The sequence below is a fragment of the Uloborus diversus genome, chromosome 1 (assembly GCF_026930045.1).
Source record: "Uloborus diversus isolate 005 chromosome 1, Udiv.v.3.1, whole genome shotgun sequence".
Lineage (NCBI taxonomy): Eukaryota > Metazoa > Arthropoda > Arachnida > Araneae > Uloboridae > Uloborus > Uloborus diversus.
In genome coordinates this window covers 7,310,302-7,334,135 of record NC_072731.1, presented here as the reverse complement: position 1 = coordinate 7,334,135, position 23,834 = coordinate 7,310,302, and the positions used below count along the sequence as shown (strand labels likewise).

The window sequence follows — 23,834 nt, the reverse complement described above, 5'->3', positions numbered from 1 at the left end:
CTAACGAGCATTCGCTTCATTTGGCTTTCACATTGTCTTCGCTATCTTCATCTACGCGACAATATGAAACTCATTGTTATAAAAGTTTGGTGCCATATAACAGTAACATTAGTAGTAATTGTAATGATAATTTTGAATAAAGGCTTTTCTAAAGCAATACTGTGATATAGAGCCGAACTTCTTACTAGGTAACTTCTTACTTTTACTGAAATATCTACATTTACACTAAAAAGAATGAAATAAAAAAAATTTGAAAAAAAAAAAATAGAACCGACTTCAAAATTGCTCTAAAAAGTGAAAAATAATTTTATTCTTTAAACACCATCAATAATACTTTTAAACATAATTTTTGAAGTTGGCGCAAAAACAAAAAGTAAAACCCATTGTAACCATGCTTCGTTCATATTTTTATCAAAAAATCATCTAAAGTTAGGAACGAAACATTTATATCGTTACTCAAATATGCTGTCATCAATGCGTAATACATGTGGTAGTGAAGAAACTAGACCTGGTTAAATTTATACTTGTAGTTGAGTTATGGCTGTGAATGATTTTATCGATCGTTTTTGCGCCAACTTCAAAAATTATGTTTAAAAGTATTATCGATGGTGTTTAAAGAATAAAATTATTTTTCACTTTTTAGAGCAATTTTGAAGTCGGTTCTTTTTTTTTTTTTTTTTTCAAAATTTTTTTTATACACGTCGAAAGAGAACTCTCTCAAATATTCCACAAGATTCCCGAAAATCGTAGACCGTTATTTTATTTCCACTCACAAATTTTATCATTCAGAAATGAGGGGACCGTATACTTCAGCCGAATGGTTACTACATTAATTTTAGATGAAAGATAATTTAATAAACGCCTAATTTAGCTGGATTACGACAAATTAATCATAAAAATAATTACTATTTACAGAATTTGTAACAATATGTTAAGTACTTTTCGGGCACCCTGTATCATGTTTTCACTTTTGCGAGAGGGATAAAATTTGTGTCAAATATTGTGTCGAATTACCAGGTGAAAATTTATGAAAACACTAGAAACAGTTCTGCAAGGTTCGTGACGCAGACTGCGCCATTGAAATTTTAAGTGGTATTTGTCACTTTTGGAGGGGGGGGGGGGCGGGCTCTTGGTGGGTCTTTGTGGGTCGGGGGTGTGGGTGACTATCTTGCTCTTAGCAAGATAGTTTGGATTCGAAGTGGTACGAGTGGGAAAAAAGGCTACTTGATGCAATAATCAGGGCAGTGGAGTCGAACTCAAACCTTTTTTTGTGGTAAAGGAGTCGGAGTTTGAGTCTTTAAAATTTCAGGAGACGGAATTTATCATTTGTCCTCTGATTATGTAATTCTGCCAGGATAGCAGAGTTGGAGTTTGACAGGGATGCCCCCCCCCTCCAAGTGCAGTGGAGCAAATTCCCTCCCCCCCCCACCCAAAAAAAAAGTTCACAACCCTCTTTCCCTTCTTTATTTTTTAGCTCTCTTTTTTATTTCATTAATTTTTTAAAAATATTTTTTGTTTAATTTATTTTTAAAAAAAAATTTTATTTTTTTATTTTTAACTAGCCGCCTGCGGCGACCAGCTGGTCCGCCTTTTTACGCCATTCGCCTTTTTGCGCCAGAGTTGCCGCCTTCGGCGGCTGCCTAGACAATTTAGCGACGGTATTAATCAACGTTTTTCTCTTTTTTCTCAATATTATCATTCGCCTTTTTACACCGATGTTGCCGCCTTCGGCGGCTGCTTAAACAAATTTCGTGGCGGTATCAATCAATCTATATCTATGTATATCATTAGTAGTTTGAATAAAATATTTTCTAGATCTATCTCCAGTTCCGTCGTTTGGAATATTTTTAAAGGAGGGGGTACGAGGTACTCTTCATGCAAATTTTGTCGAAAAATAACAAAAAGCACTTCCAATTTTATGTGAAAGCATTGTTTTTTCAAAGTCATGGTGTGTGTGGGGAGGGGGGCACTGACACCCCGTTGAAATTCCTTAAATGACGGACATGCCTCTTTCTTGCTGTCCATCTGCTATATCGAACTCTATATTTGTCTATCTATCAATCTATACGATCTGCGCATATCTACCTCCTGACAGTACAATCTTTTTTTATTTATATAAGTATTAATTCGAAAACAAAAACATTTTTTGTCCACTCAACCTCTATCTATCTCTGTATCTACCTAACCTAACCGCCAATTCGTAACAGAAACGAAGATCATGCAAAAAATCGCGGACTTTATTTATTTAATCAAAATAGCCCTCAAAAATAAAAGCTCTTTGTTCCCCGTAGTGTTCAAAAAGTAGCGCTTGCAAAAAAAAAAAAAGAAAAAAGAAAGGTGAAGAGAAGGCAAACGATTTCAGTTGGATCACGTGATGAGGTAAACTCGGAACTCAGCCGGCAAGCGAACAGCGCGCGTTGTGTTCTGCCATTAAAAAAATTGTAAAAAAAAACTATTGCGTATTTTTCAAAACTTTTTTCTTCTGAAGAGGGCGGAATGTTTTTACTATTACCAACTAAAATTTTAGAATTGAGGGTTCAATACTTGTCGCAGGATGGGTTTCGAAAAAAACTAAACCTAGAAAAAAATGTAAAATAAAGGTTTTTTCAAAAATCAATTAAAAATACAAAAATTGCTCTATCTTCAAAATTTTTTCAATCATCATATTTAAAACTAAATTTCCTACATTATAGTACAAAAAATATTTGTGTGGTGCGATTGGTTCGGGGTCTGTGAGGTAAAAAGTACTAAAAAGTGCAAAAAAACGCATAAAACATTAAATAACTTTTTTTCTAATAAAAATATCAAAAATCGAAGCCCGAGGTGCACTTTTTCAGCAAAAACTGCACCTGTATACCAAATTTCATCTTTCTAGGCCTTACCGTTTTCCTGGGATGCGCGCCACAAACACATACACACACAAACATCTTATTTTATTATATGTATAGATTATTATTATTTTATTTGAAAAGTTCTGGGTGCTTATTCCAAGCTCGAAATTCACCATGCGAGATTAGTTCTGATCGTCTCACTAGATGGCGTTTTAGGGAAAATCGCAGTCTCGCAGAATGAATCTCGCAAGTTCCAATTCCAATCTCCAAAAGAAGGGGAAAAAGCGACTTTTCGCGCGTTTGCTTGCGAGCGAAATCTCGACTGCCCCAAAGCAGGTGAGATTATGCGATTTTTGTGATACAATTATGGGAGTTGGTTTTTCTGAAAGGTATTGACTCGGGGAAAGCGAATTTGGATGTTGCCAATCCCGGAAATAGTTCAGGGAGCGGGGGGGGGGTAAAAATGCACGGGGGGGGAGCTAGTGGTTTTCCATTCAATTTGTGATACAATTGCGGGAGTAAGTTTTCTGACAGGTATTTATTTGCAGGAGGATAACGAATTAGGAATTAGGATTTTGCCAACGCCGAAAATGGTGCAGGTGGCAAGGGGGGGGGGTCGTAACTGTACCGGGAGGGGGAAGTGGTTTTCCGTTCCATTTTCGTGACGCAAAAACGGGAGTTAGTTTTTTTGAAAGGTATTTGCTCGAGGAAATCGAATTAGGATTTGGCCAACCCTAAAAATGGTGCAGGATGCAGATGGGGGGGGGGGGGGTTATAACTGCAAACATAAAATAGGTATATATGCTACATTTCTCGCTTTACAACAAGTTTTCAAAGCTTAAAAGGCTTAAACCAACTAATAACAACATTATAATGCACAAACATCCGAATTAAATTGCAGACACGTGTTTCGGAGATATTAAGAGCTCCTTTTTCAATGTAAAAGATGTGAGTTTATGAATAAAAATGCATTTTCGGCTAAGGTTGATTATTTCCATTGATTTCATTTTCTTTTAACCAAATCCATCACTTAGGAAATAAGATGGGGGGGGAGGGATCGGGGGCCCCCTATTTTCAAGAGATAATGCATTTGAAAAAATTAAGGGGCTATAAATTTTCTACGCCTGCTTATTTATTTTTTTTTGACAGTTCGACGGCCAGCACAAATACGTCTAGGGCAAATTATATAAAAAGCGTTCATAATTTTTATTTGTTTTCTATACATTATCCCACTTAAAATTTAGTTATAACACAAAAGTACTAGTAATTGTTTCTGAAAATTGTATGAATTTCATGTTTACACAGAATATTACAATCCCCTGTTAATGCGTTTTTATGGGGGGGGAAGGGTGACACCACAAATTACTGCCCCCCCTAAGGATGTGACCCATGCTAGGCACGCCACAGACGAAGGTTTTTTTTTCTGCGTTCTTTTGTTGTAAAATACCCTCCCCCTTTTCCCATAAATTCTTTAAAATACCCACTGTTATTCAAAAGAGGGTGTAGAGTTCTTTTCATAAGATTTCAATTGAATTCAATTTGTAAGAAAATTTATTTTTCTTCATTGAAATTTGATATTGATTAACGAATTACAAAACAGTACCGAGGCTGGTAATTCTGGGGAATTGATTCCAAAATTTGATTTTCCATTTCGCTGACATCAAAATTAGCAATATTGTACAAATACTGTATTTGATTATACTGTAAGCATTTGTAAATTGGCTGCTGTATAATATGACGCATTTGAAAGAAAAGAGAATACATCAAAACGCTCCTTTTCATTTCTTCTTCAATTTAGAATCTTTCCCTTTGATTGAACTTACTTTAAAGTTCTTTATCAGCTGAAGTGAAACTATGATTAAAAAAATTATTTCCTTTGCCAATATTTTTCAATATATTTACAGAAGCGAAGTTTTTATTTATTTTAAACTGCTCTTGTAACAACATGATTGCTGGTTTAACTTTTTAATCTTGAAAATAAAGATGGAATTATGTAATCATATGTACAAGTTGTTTGTTTTAAAAAAAGAAATCGAGAAAAGTACTTTTTTGAAGAACAATTGAAAAACAATACTTAGGAGAAATGGGATCTTGAAAACAGGAATAATGAAGAAATAAAATTTTTTATTTAGCATATACTTATTAAATTATAACTTTTAAAGATAAGAGAGAAAAAACTCTGAAATATGTCTTCGAAACTGAGATTGTTGTTATAATTACAACTGACAGGGGGAAGGGGGGTATCCCCAGCAGCCCATGGTTTTTACATAACCAATCATAATATGGAAGATTATATACTCTGTTATGGTTTGCTCTCATCCCCAAAAGCTCAATTAGCCCAACAAGCCTTTTACATTTTACATGGGGTGCCCCCCCCTAAGAGCAAAGGCCCCCCAAATATCGCGAAGACTCCCCTCTCCAAAAGCAAGAGCCCCCAAAATGAAAAAAAAAACACCCCTAAAAATTTCAATGGTGCAGTCAGCGAAATGACTTAACCCTCCTCCTCCTTGGTGCGCACACCCCTGCATTTTAGTCTTTTATATATTCAATTTGAATGGCAGATTTTTTCATGAAGACTTTCGGGTGCATCTAAACCTTTCGCACTCTGCACTTCATTAAACACGACAACAATAATAACAACATATAATCAATCCACGATTACGGACAATTTATATTTCTTCGTCTGCATTTATGATAGTAAAGTTTTTTTTTTAATATCATAATTATTTTTTAAGGTTATTATTATTACTATTGATTAAAGTTACTAATATCGATGGTGTTATATTGTAAATCAACATATTTTACGTTTAAGTTTCAACTTATTTATGTATTGCCCCCCCCCCTCTTCTATAATTGTTTTAGACACTGTAATGTTGAAATATGCATAAAACATGACTTACCTTTTGCCATTTGAGAATGCTTTGAGCACCGGAGCCCTCGGGGTTTAACAAATGGGCGAGTTCGGCCCATTTTTTCTCTTTATCCTCTTTCGTGAATTCCTATGAGAATTTATTCTTATGGACGCTTGGATTTTCTTAAAGAAAATCTAAGATGATTTAAATGTGATTCTTCGTCACACAAAATGTGTACTTTGAAGCAGCCATTTGCAGGCCTTTCAGTGATTCTTCAAAGTTCGCGCCTTATCGTACGCGGAAGAAGCGAAACAAAAACTACGTGCGCTGAAAGAACATTGGTTGGAAGAAGTCACGTGCCTCAGCGCGCCTCTCATGCTACCCGTAAGCAGGGAAAAATCCTTTCCCCCCTTCGCGTCTCTTCTCTTAAACTCGCCCGCTCGCCGACACCTGGGAGATGGGACTTTGGAATAGCAGATTGCGAGATATTTACGTCAGAGCCGATCACGTGACGAGAAATGTCGAAGTCGAAAGCAAAAAAGCTTGGAATGACCTCCCTGTACTACGCCAATGACATACACACACACACGCAAACGAAATAAAGAAAGTAAAATATGAACAGAATAATAAAAAATAAGAATTTAAATTAAAAACAAATAAATAAATAAATTTAAATAAAATAAAAAAATATATATAAAAAGCCCCCCTCCTCAATTTTTTGCTGGCGTAAACTTTTGCCATAACTCCCCCCACTCATTCCCCCCCTCGCAGTTTGCCCACCCCGTGGGCACCTCTGGAGCCTGATAGATTTTGGGATGAAGGAGTCAGAGTCGGAGACTTTAAATTCTAAGATTCGGACATTTTCAGAAATACTCCGTTGCCCTAGCAAGAACGCTTTATGATTTTTTTTATTATTATTATTTATTTTCTTTTATTATTATTACTAGCCGCCTGCGGCGACCAGCTGGTCCGCCTTTTTACGCCATTCGCCTTTTTGCGCCAGAGTTGCCGCCTTCGGCGGCTGCTTAGACAATTTAGCGACGGTATTAATCAACGTTTTTCTCTTTTTTCTCAATATTATCATTCGCCTTTTTACACCGATGTTGCCGCCTTCGGCGGCTGCTTAAACAAATTTCGTGGCGGTATCAATCAATCTATATCTATGTATATCATTAGTAGTTTGAATAAAATATTTTCTAGATCTATCTCCAGTTCCGTCGTTTGGAATATTTTTAAAGGAGGGGGTATACGACGAGGTACTCTTCATGCAAATTTTGTCGAAAAATAACAAAAAGCACTTCCACTTTTATGTGAAAGCATTGTTTTTTCAAAGTCATGGTGTGTGTGGGGAGGGGGGCACTGACACCCCGTTGAAATTCCTTAAATGACGGACATGCCTCTTTCTTGCTGTCCATCTGCTATATCGAACTATATATTTGTCTATCTATCAATCTATACGATCTGCGCATATCTACCTCCTGACAGTACAATCTTTTTTTATTTATATAAGTATTAATTCGAAAACAAAAACATTTTTTGTCCACTCAACCTCTATCTATCTCTGTATCTACCTAACCTAACCGCCAATTCGTAACAGAAACGAAGATCATGCAAAAAATCGCGGACTTTATTTATTTAATCAAAATAGCCCTCGAAAATAAAAGCTCTTTGTTCCCCGTAGTGTTCAAAAAGCAGCGCTTGCAAAAAAAAAAAAAAAAAAGAAAGGTGAAGAGAAGGCAAACGATTTCAGTTGGATCACGTGATGAGGTAAACTCGGAACTCAGCCGGCAAGCGAACAGCGCGCGTTGTGTTCTGCCATTAAAAAAATTGTAAAAAAAAAACTATTGCGTATTTTTCAAAACTTTTTTCTTCTGAAGAGGGCGGAATGTTTTTACTATTACAGTGAAACCTGTGTAAGTTGACCACTTGCGGTGCAGTGCTTCGGTAGTCAAATTAGACAGGTGGTCAACTTATAGAGGGTAGTAACGAAAACATTTTTTTTTTTGTCATTTCTTGCCCCATGCATTCATTTTTCCAACTAATTGGAATACTTTAGACTCACTTTCATTGTTTAACATTACTTTAAAACAATAAGTAAAAATGCTTTTAAATATTTTTAAAGATTATTTACCAGAATAATAAATTAAATGAATAAATATAATGCGTAAATTATCATACAAATTTAAAATCTCTGTAAATCGATCGAAGAAAAAAAAAAGTCTCATTGCTCATGAAAAACTACTTAATTGACATTAACAATTCCTAAAAATTCATAACGAGTCAAAAGTGACTTAAATTCTTCATTTGATTTTTTCTTGTACGTCTGTAACAATGGTAATATACTTTTCAACGAAATAACTCCTTAATGAAGTTTGGTTAATTATTTATTTATTTTTTTTAAATGTCTGGTTGCTTATTTGATGCATAACTGATTAAACTTTTAGTACAATCTAATGCTTTTGACAAGTGGTCAACTTACAAAGGGTTTTTTGCAATACTCCAAACCAAAGCTGGTGTATATTAGTGGTCAAGATAGACAGGTGGTCAAGATATAGAGGTGGTCAAGTTACAGAGGTTTTCCTTCATTATATAAGATAGGACTAATTCCGTTCCTGACAAAAGCGGTCAACTTAGACAGCTGGTCAACTTACAAAGGTGGTCAACTTTACAGGTTTTACTGTACCAACTAAAATTTTAGAATTGAGGGTTCAATACTTGTCGCAGGATGGGTTTCGAAAAAAACTAAACCTAGAAAAAAATGTAAAATAAAGGTTTTTTCAAAAATCAATAAAAAATACAAAAATTGCTCTATCTTCAAAATTTTTTCAATCATCATATTTAAAACTAAATTTCCTACATTATAGTACAAAAAATATTTGTGTGGTGCGATTGGTTCGGGGTCTGTGAGGTAAAAAGTACTAAAAAGTGCAAAAAAACGCATAAAACATTAAATAACTTTTTTTTAAATAAAAATATCAAAAATCGAAGCCCGAGGTGCACTTTTTCAGCAAAAACTGCACCTGTATACCAAATTTCATCTTTCTAGGCCTTACCGTTTTCCTGGGATGCGCGCCACAAACACACACACACACACACAAACATCTTATTTTATTATATGTATAGAAGATTATTAGTTCGCAGCATTTTTTTGCTTTGAAATGACGTAGGCTATATTCTTGTCTCATCCGTTAATAGCAATGTTCATTGCGGAAAATTCCAAGGAAATGCATTTTGCTTTCATTTTCGTTTTCTTCTCTATCTTTCTATCGGTATCAATATGCGTAATTCGTTGGAAACGATATTTTTGATTTTAGTGGACAACAAAAACGCTTTTTTTTTTTTTTTTAATTTAGAAAACATAGCCTTTTTTTTGACACAAAATCGCTTGAGACAAACTTGAAATAAAAGTTCAAAAACTTTAACTACACATTTTCATAAGTTATTCAACTGTCTCTCGATGAGGTTATTCAAAACAAAAGTTTTTTTCTAATTGAATTGTTTTCTTCAATATTTATTTCTTTACTTTTCGTATAGGTTTTTTATTTTATTTCAAACAATATTTCAAATGCGTCAGATTCAGCGAAAGCGAGGATTTCACCCAACTCTGTCTCTCGAACAATGTTGTAAAAGCATCATGTTACTCTATAATTTCTCAAACTCTAAACATTGAAAAACTTAGAATTTCAATAGTTAAAAAAATTTTGACTTGGATTCAATTCCAATTTTTGCAAAATATAGCTTCGCATTTCAATGGTTTCAAATATTAATATGGATAAAATTTCAGCAGCTCCAAATGTTAATAAAGTTCCGAATCTCAACAGTTTCAGTTGTTAGTATAGTTTCGAATGCCAATGACTCCAAATGCTAACTTAGTTTTTTTCTTTAAATTAAAATCTATATGTATAAAAATGAATGTTTGTCTGTATGTCATCCATGAACTCAAAAACTACCCGGCAGATTTGGCTGAAACTTTCACCGTTTGTTATTTTTGGTACTGGGAATGTTTATAGACCAGTTCGAAAAAAATCCGACCGATAGTTCCTTTTTTATTCCAATTTAAGTCACAATCCATTGGATAAATACGAATAAAATGTTTTATGGCTTTTCATGAAACGGGGGGATTTAAAACTTTTTCTATTTGATATTTTTAGCGATTGATTGATCTTGCAAACTGCGTGAGTACAGAATTTGAGTATAGTCACAGCTTCACTGGATACCTGGACCGATTATTATGAAAATTGCTATATATATGTATTTTTCCACGGAGAAGGTGCATAATATGCTCATTGAAGCCAATCGCCACCAGGTGGAACTGCAGAGTAGCAACTTCTGCCCCGTTCAACCAATTGTCATGAAAATCAGTATAATGATGTATTTTTTTTTTTGTTGACGTACCAACGCGCGTCGGGTACAACTAGTCATAGATAAAAATGTAGAGATGCTGCTCCTCAACACACGTTTCGTCCTGTAATGTTTGCTATTCGGAATACAGATATTAATAAGATAAATAAATATCTTTGTGCTGAACATTCGAGTAAGAAATAAACAACGGCAGAAAAGCACAAATACGCAGATTCCTGCAGACACGTGTTTCGGCGTTACAGGGAACGCCTTTCTCAAAAAACAAAAAGGCGTTCCCTGTAACGCCGAAACACGTGTCTGCAGTAATCTGCGAGTTTGTGCTTTTCTGACGTTGTTTATTTCTTACTCTACAGATATTAATATTTTAGTTTTAAAAAACACAGCACTTTTTTCTCGTAGGAAACAGATATTGAATTGCAAGGTTTCGTAATGAAGATGGAAATGCAGGGGTGCCCACCTAAAAGGGGTCATGGCGCAGACTGCGCCATTGGAATTTAGGGAGAGGGAGGTGTTTTGAGGGGCATTTCAATTTTTTGGGGGGAGACTCTTGGTTTGGGGGTTGTGATAATTAGGGGGGTGCGCCTTTGCTCTTAGGGGGTGGGAACCCCTGAGAAATGGTAGTTTTGAAGGATTTAAAACGCTAAGACATTTCTTTCATTAGCAAAGAGCGGTGTCAATGATTTCAATCTAATGTCTGAAACACGTTAATTAGTATGTTTTTTAATAAAGTATTCAAATAATTGTCATCTGTAATCTATTCCGTTCTTCAAACACTTTGGAAGAACATTTCACCTAGAATAGATTATTCTTTTGACTTAAATAGAAACTTAAGCTGCACGTTATCCTCAGAGATGTGACACTTTATCCTGAAACTAAAGAGAAAAATTAGCAGTCTCCACTAGTCACAATGCTGCTAAATGAGAAAAAGAAAAGAAAAAATTAATTTGAATTCTGAAATTTCGAATTCAAATTATGTTTTTCGCAATCACGAACTGAGACAGGACCCTACTCATTGGAGTTATTGTTTCTAGAAACAGCTCCTGTCCCCCTCTCCCCCCAACCTGCCTCTCCTCCTGGGCGGTTACGTGTGCATAGTTGTGAGTGTAAGTGTGTAGGCTTGTGTGTGTGCGTAGACCTGTGTGTATGCACGTAGGCGTGTGTGTGTGTGTATATGTGTGAGTGTGTGAGCGTGCGTGAGTGTAGGATATGAGTGCCTCCGACCAGGAGAAGCGGATAGCTCAGGACCGGAGCAGCTGCGCCGCGCCGCCTGCAGAGGACGGTGAGCGGTGGTTCTGCAGAGGCTTCTGGTCCAAGCTGAAAAAGGCACGGAACATCAAAAACAGTCAAATGAGAACAATAAGCAATCGTGATTGCTCAAAAAAAAGGGCAATTGAAAGCTTATCTGTCAATTACCACCCGATCACTAACTCGAAAAAAAAAGAAGGAAAGAAATACATAAAGAACGAAAAAAAATGATCTTCAAGTTTTTGGAAAGGCTTTAATGATTTCCTTTAGTACCTACTGAAGGCTGGATATTGTGTTCAAAAAATATATTAATCACTAAATAAATCAGTGATATCAAACTTCATATTCTGAAATTTTTTCAATTTTGTTGTATACAGTTGGCTCTCTGTTTAACGACTTTCTCTATTTAACGAAGGCTTTTCACAATCCCTGATGGTGCACTGTAGTGTTAAAAGCATTCTATTTAAAGACGCTTTCTACTTAAGGACGATTTTTTGTGGTCCCTTGAAAGTCGTTAAACAGAGAGCCAACTGTATGTTTTAAGTGTTGTGAATTCGTGCTATTTTGTTCTCTAGTGCAGTTTTAGTTTTGTGGATGGGGATGGAGGTCGGGGGGATTTTGAAATCAAGTTCTTGTGATTTGCTTTAAATTCTTTCTGTTGAAACAAATGAAAATAGCTATTGTTTCTCACAATTTTTCTGACCCGGGCAACGCCAGGTATTTATGCTAGTAATAATAACAACCAGTGGCGCAGCGAAGGGGGGGGGGGGGTGAAAACATGCCCCAGAGGCATTGGTTTTAACATAAATGCAAATTCTAATGCAGTAGTTTATGCACATGAAAGGGCTAATTTGATCAAAGAAAAAAACCTTTCAGATGGTATATTTGATCAAAAAATTCCCTTTAGGAGGTACTTTTGATCCAAAACCCCCTCCCAAAGGTATTTTGATCAACAAAAACAAAAAAAAAAAAACCCTACAAAAGGTGCTTTTGATCAACAAAAAAAAAAACCCCTCCAGAAGGTATTTCTGACTGCGCTAGTGATAACAACTGAGTATCTTTTTCCAAGAGGATAACCACGTTTTCACCCTTCGATTCCTCTAAACAGCTAATCTTACACAGTTGCTTTGCATTCCGATTTTGACATCCGGATTTTTTCTTTTTTTCTGCTTTCAAGCTATAAAAATATTATTCAAGTTGAAACGCCTAATAAGTGAGCCGTTACTGACATCTATGAGATTTTTACGGTTTCTTTTACTTCCGCATCTTTTGCATAAGGTGGAATTTCGCTCTTAGTTCCTCTTTCAACAGCTCTGGATCACTTTAAATCTATTTATTATATCGTCTGCAGTAAAAAAAAAAAAAAAATCCCTATTTGTCATATACCTGATCTCACTCGTTCAGTGTACATTGATGCATGTTCGCATCGTTATAAATAATTTTTTATTTTGGTAACCTTTCAACTTTATGATAATGAGCTGCGTAAATTAATTTTGTATTCAACATTAGAAACTCATGAATGAATATAAAATCTCTTGCCTAAGAAATAAGATTACATTGTGAAACTCAGAGGTTTAAAAACCGATGTATCTGAATACCGAATTGTCACATGCGATATTTAGATTTTTTCTTTTTTCAAATTACGAGTTTTGAAAAAAAAAAAAAATCTTTTGGTTGTTTTATTTGCATGAAGATTTCGAGAACTTCCTTTCAAAGCGGTTTGTTTTTTCTTCAAATAATTGACAAACTTTGTATCCACAAATCTCCTCGTTGGTTGCACTCCTGTGTTCAATTATAATTTTAGAAAAAGCTGAACCATTCAAGATTTAATGAGATGGATGGCGTATTAAAACATCCGCTTCCACGAGGGTTGATATTTAGTGACATAAATGTAAGCGTAAACCAAAAAGGATTGATTAGTTCTGTGTGAACTTTTTTTCATTTTGTCGTCATAATGCCTATGCATGAAGTCAAGAAAGACATAAACAGGCATATCTTACAACCCAACAATCCTAAATACACGGATTTGCTTGGTAGAGCCAGGAGGGAGATCGTAGGGGGGTGGACCTTTTTTTTAGAGGACCCTAGAACCAAACGATTACATTTTAGTAAATTAAGAAAATTGATCTAGGAAAAAAAAGCACAAATTAGCAAAAAATTGCAGGCTCATTTCGGTGTTATAAGGAATCCCTTTTTCAACAGAAAAAAAGTGAACTTATTCATGTGAATAAGGTCTGAAAAAAGCTGTTCATAAGCTCACTTCTTTTGAATTGAAAAAATGGGTTCCTAAAATTCCCAAAATACATGTTTGAGGGGTTTTTTTTTTTGAAAATTTGTGCAATTTAACTTGGTATTATGTATTATCTTTTACTTGTTAGTTCAAAGGTATTTATTTATTTATATGTCTTATATATTTATGCAAAAGAGACCATTTTATACACACAGGATTTATATCAATTTTATTTTTCATCAATCAAAATCATTCTATTTGATCAAACCATTCAGTTTCGTTGGACATTATACTCTCACTGATATACATAAAAAAACCATGTAGTATTGCTCAAAACTGTTGATGTTCTACCCTATTCGTTTGCATTTTATTCGGAGAAAGTATTGCATTAATTTCAGCTTTTTTGGTTGTTAGGAATCATTTTATGTTTTGAAAAAGCCGACTCAAATTATATTCATATTTATTTCTCAATTTCAGCTTCCATTTATCCTCTTTTTTTTTTTCATATTTCATCGTGGAAATAAACCGCACAAGGGCTGTTTAAGAAGGGTTTTTTAGGGGGATTTGAAAACCTGGTGGACATGAAACAAGCGCACTTACACGAGCCGAATTTGAACCTTTCTGCGCATGCATAATTTTTTAAATTCCTGTCAATAGCGTCAGTCGCTGGCAGTCTAATTGACGTAAAATTTAATGACCTCATCGGATTTTTTATTTTCAAGTAAACATGATCAAATCATGACAAACATTACAAGTGCCTCCAATCACCTCTTGGGTTCGGACAACAGCCGTAAGTCCCAAGCGGCCATATAAGAAGAGTAAGGAACCTCTTTAACTACAGCAGTCTGATTGCTTGCCAAAACGTCGAAATTAAGTGCGAGAAATGTGCTGAGAAATCGAAATTAAAAACTGTCTGTATCTTTGGAATGGTTTCCTTTTACCGCTGTTTCAATCGTTCCGTCATTTTTCTTGAAAGTAAAAAATCCGACGAGAGCTTTACAATCTAACTCAGTCAAACACAGGTAGCTATTGGGAAAAAAAGAAATTCATGAATGCGCACAAAGGGCTGATAGAAGCACGCTTGATGCATATCCATCTTGTTTGCACAAAACAAAAAAAAAGAAGAAAAGAAGATCGAATGCTTTTCTCACAGCCCTCGTATTATGAATTTTTCGAACTTCTTAATCAAATAAACACATTCAAAAATGCAGTTGTTAGCAAGTAAATCAGCCAAAATGGGGTTGTTTCCTTCAGTCAAAAGTAATCTCATCAAAAACAACCCTGTTGTAAAAATTTCCCCGCCAAGAAAACCTTTAACTTTTCCGCACAAAAAAGAAAACCTGCATCCTAAACCCAAAAACCCTCAGCCATAAAAAGTTATGATATCTAGTTTGCCCGCCAAGTATCTGCCAAACTATCATCCTCCCTCTTCTCCTTTTTCATCACACTTCCATTAGAACCTCCTCCCACCTTCAACTCCTCAGAAATATAGATAGATCTTTTAAATTGTTTATCTTGTTTGGCGAGAAGCTTTTTGCTCACCAAGCAACCACTTCACTTTGAAAAGTGTTTGTATTTCATGGTTCTACGTGACTGTGTAACTTTAATATTCTTTCGATGCAGCGTAAATCCATTTTGATTTTTACTTGTAAAATATGATCTCAAAATTTATTGAAAAAATGAGTGATCAAAATCACTGGATTTGAAATATTAATGTTTTCACATACATGAGTAAGTAGGTTTTTGTTGTTTTCGGAGAAAATTGCATTGAGTATACACCCTTTGCCCCCCCCCCCCCCTCGAAAAATTCGAAATGTCGGGCCTATATAAAGACGACATTCTACGATTTCCTCTTATTTCTAAACTGCGTAGGCGTCATCTACATTTGAGAGATGGATGAAAAAGGTTGTTTTTTGAAGTAATGATCAGACATTTTCCTCTCCAGCAGGTCTATAATTGCGAGATTAATTGGTTTCAATTAGTTTTATTTGTCATACGGAAGATTACTAAAAACATTTAGTTATGAATTTCATAACTAAATGTTTTTAGAGACGCTCTTTTTGATGTGAAATTGAGGTGTTTCCATTTAAGGCGGTAACACATTCACTAGAAACAGCAGTTTATCATGCAAGTACATTACAATTGAGGCATTAATAATCCATCAAATTTTCAATTTTTAAGATAGTATTTTTAAAAAACGTCATTTTACGTACTCATCACGGTGATAAGCTCACTTACATGATAAGCAGGAGCACATAATTTGAACACTGAACACAAGAATCAAATTAGTGAAAAAAAAAATTAATTTGAATTTTGACATTTTGAATTCGAATTATTTTTTGCAGTCACGAGTGTGTATATGTAGGCGTGTGTGTTTGTGTGTGGGGGGGTATGTGTGTTGTGTGTAGGGCATGTGTATGTGTGTGCAGGAATGTGTGTTTGTGTCTGTGTGCAGGCATACGTGTGTAAGTAGTTGTGTGTACGAATGTGTGTGTGGGGGGGGGTATGTGTATGTGTGTAGGCATATGTGTTTGTGTCTTGTGCAGGCATGAAAGTGTGGGTAGTTGTTTGTGTGTGTTTGTGTGTGTGTGCATGTGTAGGTGTCTGTATGTAATTGTGTGTATGTGTTTGTGTGTGTAGGTGGATGTGTGTGTATGTGTTTGTGTGTATATGTGTGTGCGTGTGTGTGTGTAGTTGTGTGTGTGTGTGTGCACGTGTGTGTAGGATATGGATTCAACCTGGAGACGGCTTTCATTATAGGAGCAGCATCGTGAGGAGCCGGTCGACGGTGATGGTGCGGAGGGTGGCGGTGGGAAAATTAAATCAAAGGACATCAAAACAGTCGAGGAAGAACAATAAGCAATCGTGATTGCTCAAAAAAAAAAAAAAATCCAAATTTGGTTTGGAAGGTTGCATGCATTTGAAACTAACAACAATAAGAATAACGAGAAAGTTCCACAAAAGTTACTGAAAACAAGGTTTTTAGTGGGTGGAGAGGGCTTGCAAATTGTAGCATTTTGAAGACTTTCCTATTTTTAGACAGACTAGGAAAAAGGAAAAATAAGTAAAAATGGGAGGGGGAGGGGGGGTGAATAAAATATGAAGATTGGACGAAATAACTTGATAAGTAGTCAGTAACTTGTAATTATTTTTATTTTAAAGTTCTTTTCAAAAGCAATTCAAACATTTTCCCCAAATAGGCATCTTTGGAAAGAAAGAATTCGAAAATCTTCCTCTGAAAGGTAAACGCAATTTGAGGTCACCTTTGGACACGTTTAGAGGAGAGGAGAGGGGAGGTTTCAGGGATTTTCAGGGGAGCCCAACAACTAAAACTTATTTTAAATTTCTTGCAATTAAGGAGAGAAACATTTGATGACCTTTCTTTTCAGACAGACTAGGAAGAAAAAAAAGAGGGGGGGGGGTATAAAGAGAGGGGAACTTAATTTGCTAAGCCATTAGCTGCATCTGTTTGAAAAAAATTGAATTTAAAGATTTCTTTTTGGAAGAATAGAAATTTTTTTTCCCAACATAATTTGCTTTTCTCTTTGTGGCAATGACCTCGCTTTCCCAAGTCATTCTTTTCTTGAGTAAGGGGTACGGATCCTCTGACCCTTTCTGAACACCATTGCTTCATACTAGCCCAGCTAACGCAGAGTTCCCAAACTTTAATGATTTGCGGCACCCTTTGAAGAATTAGAATTTTCTCACAGCATCCTAGTCTAGTTTTATATAAATATTATTGTTACTATGGTCCCTTCGTGACACCCCTTACCTCTTCCTGTGGCACCCAGTTCGGAAATCTCTCATCTAACTTTTTATAATTTTTATTATCACTATCACAATTATTTATTCTTTTTTTTTTTTTTTTTTTGTAACTAAAAGTTTGGAAATTATTTGTGAGCAACTAAAACCAAAAATAACTACCTTTAGCAAAAAATATTCCAGATTTTAGAGGGGGCCCAGGTCCCCTCAGCCCCTCCCTTATATACGCCCTTGGTAGGGGTCCAAAATCAGATTTTGCTGGGGGCCCGAATATTTGAAGTTACGCTACTGATGTCCTAGAAAGTTGAAACTTGGTACGTAGACTCGTATTGGGGTCTAGTTGTGCACCTCCCCTTTTGGTTGCATTCGGATTTTCCAAAGGGGGTCTTTTACACCTCTTTGGGATAAAATCGTCGTAATTTCAATGCAAACTCAAGCGGTGTTATAATTTGGCAAACACTTGGCGATATATCGCCAAGCTTTTTTTTTTTGTTTTTTAATCTGGTTTTACTTTGACCCTATTTAGAGAGTTAAGCATTGAATCACATTAAAATTGCCAATATTGGGAAAATTGGTCTGTATAAAACTTTTTTTTTTTTTTTTTTTGGTTCTGTTTTCAACAAACTTGGAGTGAAAATATTTAAAGTGTTTTGTTGCTTACTCCGAGGCACTTTTTTCATTAAATTGAAGTAAAAGGAAGTCATGTGATGCACACATCAGCTCGTTTTTTATTAAAATTGATGAAAACGACACTTTGAACGACACATTCTTCATAAATGTTGCGCTTTTTTTTTTTTTTTTTTTTTGGTACGATTTCTCTTTTTAAATGATGTTGGGTTACGTTGGAGACTTCAGCGCGTCGCATGGGACCTATATGGTCCATAGATTGAGTATCGTTCGTTAAAAACTTCTTCAGCTTCTAAACTCGTACACTTTTGCGATTGCCTTCATGCAGCAACCTCATGAGGAAAGATGTCATTTCATTTATCCTCTAGATTCTAAGGTAGAGGGAAACATGCTGGAGTAAATATAAACTCAATTTTATTAGCTAACAAACATCAATAAAGCCAAACTTTTCATGCCCAGTTACTCTTAGACACAATGCACAAAATGTTATCTCTCAAGAGACATTGAAATTCTGTTTCCCATTACTCCTACTAACCCTATTTATTTATTTATTTTAGGGTCTGCCCCCTTAGAAAATTCCACAGAGAACTTGGGAGGTAAGTATAATAAATTTTACTATTTATTTACGTTTCAAAGTTTTTACTTTTTTAATTGATATTCAAAAATTCTTCTCTAATGAAAGGATTATAATATTCAAATGAAAGTTCAAAGATATTTGTGCAAAAATTCAATCCATCTATTTAGTAATCGTGCGAATATTCATTGCCTCCATTATTTGTTTAGAGATACCATACGTTATTCCGTCTTGAACTTTAAAAAAATAAAATAAAAAAAAATGAAACATAAAAAAAAAAAAACTTCATGAAATTGTTGAATAATCCGTCAAATAAAGAAATTGTTTCAGAATTCATTGCCAAGTTTGAAAAATAATCGAAAACAAAATAATTTTAAACATAGTATTTTATTTTCCAAGCAGTTTTCTTTGCAACAGAGAGGATACAAAGATTGCTATAAAATTTGAACGGCCCAATTCTCGCCAAACGAACATAGAATTATGCGGGTCAGAAGATAACCTAACGGATTTTTTTTTTTTTTTTCGTCTAATAGGGGCTGCGTTTTAGGCTATTTAGCCCTTAGCATACCTACTGCGATCACCCAATGCGACATCCAGTCTTTCATGTGGCAACATTAAGGCGCGGGTGTCAATAATACATATAATTTGGACGCCCAGTTTCCACCAGATGGAGGCACCTGGGCTCTCTTTGAAGCGAAATTGGCACAAGGAATTTTAATTTTGCCGAGGGAATTCTAAGCCAAACGAATACCCAAAGAATCTTTTACATGCCGCATGCATGACTTAAAATTAAGCTTGTCATTATTGTTCCTTAAAAACATAAAATGCATTGTTTTAGTTGAAAATTTATGACTTGAAATTCTGAATTCTAAAAACACAGACAAAGAAATAATATCAATGCAAATAGATGTGATATCTCATCAAAAACAACCCTGTTGTAAAAATTTTCACCAAGAAAACCTTTAACACTTTCCCACAAAAAAAGGCGGCCTTCATCCAAAACCGGAAAACTTTCAGATTAAAAAGTTACGATGTCTAGTTTTCCCGCCAAGTACCTGCCAAACTACCATCCTCCGTGGTTTCCTCTTTCATCACAACTACTTTCGCTAGAGCCTATCCCAATAACCAACTCCTCACCAATGAGGATAGATCCTTTAAATTGTTTTCAACGCTGTTTGGCGGGAAACTTTGTAAAATAAAATAGTTGCTTGGTGAGCAACTGGGAAATCAGATCTGCAAATACTTTAAGAATCTGACGAAGTGGTGAGAGAAAACAATGTTGCTATACAGTGTACAGCAGATTTACAATTCCATCTTTTTACCTATAATAATTGAGTCAATTGATTCATAGACTAAGAGAGTGACATGAAAACCTTGAGAAACTTTAAACTGATCAAGTAATTAAATAGGTTAAAATATTATTTTACTCTTTTATGTATGCAGAACTTAAAACTACACCCAAACCTGTTTTTATGCCATGAGTATAGAGACCGTACAAAAAAATAAATAAATAAATAAATAAATAAATAAATAAAAATAAAATTGCACAAAAACAGGTTTGGATGTACAAATTTCATTACTAAAATGTTGATAGAACATTGCAAAATAATTTAAGTAAATTTCAGAAAAAGATCCGAACGGAACAAGCCAGGAGAGTGACTTTCTGGTTATTCAAAAATTGTCTAAGAAAAAATAAGTGCTTTATTAGAATGGAAATACAGTGAGAAAATTATTTCTAGAAGTAAAAAAAAAAAGAAAAGAAGGAAAAGAAACTTTGCGGGTCAAGCGGTTCCTGTGCTTTTCTTCTTCGACACAAATCTTGGGTTTTAGAAGAATCACTCATGTGTTTCTTTCGAATTTTCTGTGGAAAAAAAAGGAAAGGAAATAAGAACGTTGAGCTCTAAATTCAAAGAGGAGAAGATGACTAAAGTTTTGTTTAAGAATACGAGAAAGGTAAAATTAAACAATTTTCTAAGGCGAAATTTCCCTTCCGTCAGCTTTATACCGTGACGTCATAAAACGAATTCTTGACCTGAATCAGAGGCGGAGTGCTTATTAGTCCTCCAGCCTGTTTTTATCTCCGCTTATGGAAATCACGTGATATCAACAACATGGCTGCGCCCATAGAAACAGATTGAGCGCTGGGAGAAAGTATTCCTTTTTTAAAAAACATTTTAACCGGATTTTACCGGTTATTGAACGAAATATATTTTTACATGTTCTGAATATGAAGTCTTATCACCTATAATGCCTTAATCTTGAGAGAAAATAGATGTTAGAAACATTCGGAACTCCAGCGCTCGAATACGCTACCTTGCGGTGATTTATAAAACTGCGTCTGCACCTAAAACATTGCCACGTTGCGCATCACGTGTGTCTGTTGACGTAAACGCGGTCAGTTTGTTCTGAGTAACGCATTCAACATGTCTAAGAACGCCTTCAACAACAGAAATTAATTCGTCCCTTAGTAGTATTCTCGAGCTTCTCAAAATAATTTCGAAAGCTTCTAAGCTTCTCAAAAGTATTAAATGGTGGACGCGTAAACAAGAAAACTCTGGATTAACAAAATTGGATAACGTTATACCAGGTAAAATTTTTTATTGTTTTGTATGAATTTGTAAGAATATGGGGGTTTTTTTAATCTTAAATTAATTAAACTTACCATATTTTACAGCAGCATTTAGTTGGAATGGACAGTATGCAAAATATTTTCTTGAATATATTATCGTAGAACAAAATGAATAACCGAGAAAGAATTTACTTTATTCCTTTTATTCTCAGCTGAAAGGTTTCGCCAAATTTGTTTAGGGTTATTAATTTTTAGTATTGTGCGAGCAAAGTAGCCTTGGCGAGATTTCGCGTTTTTAGTTAAACCATTTTTAATTTTTATCATGAGTGGAATAAAATGGTAGTAAGATTACAGAATTCGATAAGTGAAAGGAAATAATGGTCAATCAACTGAAAAGAAAACTACCACCATATATCCGTGAGAATTTTGTTGATGATTTGCATAACATGACACAATTAAATCGTAACTCAGAAATTAGAAAAATCGAAATAGAAAATTTTTAAATGAACCGATTCGGGAATTCGAGAGAAATAACTCAACTACAAATGGAAAAAAAAATAAGCGCTAGCCAAGCAAGGCAAAAAAGTATCACCTTCTTTCGATAACAATTTGTAATGTCACATTGAATTTTCTAGCATTAATTGTTATTCTTGTCAGGCCACAATTATTATTTAGTTTTATCAAGAATTGATAAATATCGAATTCAACATCGTGGAAATAGCTGCTTAGAACTACGAACTACGTAGTTTGCATGAATCTTTGACGTTTAGTAATGCTTCTTGAATTCTCATTTCTTTCTACGTGGGCCAGAATATCCACAAGACTTTGAAAATTAATTTTAAAAGAATAAAGCGAAAAAATCATACATAACAACAAAAATCACAACACTTTTAGCATTTTCTTCGTTACCATGTGCGTTTGTTGTAGTTTTCAATTCCGCCATTAGACAGTGACTTCAGTGCCCCCTATAGTTCGTTGGAGTTGCGAATAACAATTCTGGAATGTTGAAAATTTCGCACGTTTCTATAAAAGCACAAAAGTGACATCTGTTTGAGTTATACAATTTATTTGTTTGAACTGAAATATTTTGGAGAAAATCAGTTCGCTAAATATTTCCCCTTCTAACAGAGGCATAGATCAGGCTTAAAATTATCTTTTTGTTATTGATATGATTAGTACACTTTTAACGAGTTCAAATTCAAATGAAGCTTTTTGGTTTATCGGATTTTATGATGAAAATCAACCTTACTTTTAGAGACGTACCGAGTACTCTAATTACTCGGTACTCGGCCAAATTTTGATCAGATATTCGGTCAGTACCCAGTAGTTGCAAAAAAATGAATATTGTCCCAGACATATTAAAATTTATAAAAAAGCTCAAGCATATATAATATTCTGCAGTCATTTACAATTCAAATTTATAAGTCAAATTTAAATTTTGAGAATAATGAAGTTTGTAATGCTTCGGTGGAATAAATCTTTATTTTAATGTCCTTAAAGTTAATAAAACCTATTTGTTAAATATTGTGCAAAAAAGGTAAGTATAGAAAATACAGAATTTTTATATTAAAAATGGATTTTTGCTACAAACAAAAATTAGTTACAAGAAATATAAGAATACCTTTGCTTAAAAAATAAAAGTAAATAAAACAACATTAAAAGCACAGTGCAAAAACATGTTGTGGCATTACAAGGAATTCCTTTTGCAATGCACAAAATGTGAGCTCGTAAATTTAAAGGCATCTGACAAAAGTCGGATTTTTTGAGGAATGTCTTTAGCTCACATTTTATGCACTGAAAAAGACGTTCTTTGTAACACATAATCGTGTCTGCAGTGTTCCCTCACATTTGTTTTATTTGCTTTTAAAAATTATTTGTGTTTGATGGACTAGAACCATAACAGGCTGGTATAATTTGTTTTAATTCCAACTTGATTAATCATACCTTTTATTTATTATTTTTATTAATAATTTTTTATAACATTTTTGACATAAACAAAATTTTTAAATAATGCGTAGTTAAATTTCAGCAGGAATTTAGTTTTAAAAACTATTATATGGGCAAGGAGGTCTATACTACTATTCCAATAAGTTCAAAATTCATCACATGTGTGTCGGTGGTTCTTCTGAAAACATAATTGGTACTTAGTAACTCGGCCGAGTACTCTGTACTCGGCCAAAGTGCTACTCGGTATGTCTCTACTTACTTCAGCTTTTTAAGGCAGTTTTCTGTGCAAACATGTGGATAATTTAATTTAATGTAATATCTTTAAAGGGTATGATTTTGCCAATGTAATAATTACTTATTTAGTATACAAATGCCGGGCATGAACACTAAAGTTTAGTACTTTTGGACAATGTAATAAATGTTTTTAACTGCATTGCTCATGTCTAAAGGGCAACTGTTCATTGATAATCCTGAATTGCATAGACTGCAAGCCAATGAGTTTTTCAATCCTTTTTAGAAATACCGTAGAAGACCATTATAACAAACACCTTGGGACCAGAGCTTTTGCGTTTTACAGGGTTTTGAAGTTATATAGATCATTTCACTAATCTTGAATGAAACTAATATTCAGAATATATCAACACATTTGAACTTCTGAATAAGTTTTCCTGCAATGAACATTAAAGCACTTATTTTATAATATATAAAATTTTATATTGTCATTCAAATAAATATGTTTCACAATCAAAAGAAAGTGAATTATCCTGCATTTCTGCTAGCTTCATGGTTTACAAAAGAGCTGTATTTTCAAGAGGGATCTGGTATTTTCTTTTTG

At 34.6% G+C, this 23,834-nt stretch overlaps 1 protein-coding gene across 1 annotated transcript in view; it reads left to right on the top strand.

The window, feature by feature from the left end:
• LOC129227875 (kielin/chordin-like protein) overlaps positions 1–23,834 on the top strand; it is a 118,156-nt gene that overhangs the window by 52,203 nt on the left and 42,119 nt on the right. Inside the window, exon 2 of the mRNA XM_054862498.1 lies at positions 18,467–18,505. Within this exon, the coding sequence (XP_054718473.1) occupies positions 18,467–18,505 (39 nt within the window). The remainder of the gene's footprint in view (positions 1–18,466; positions 18,506–23,834) is intronic.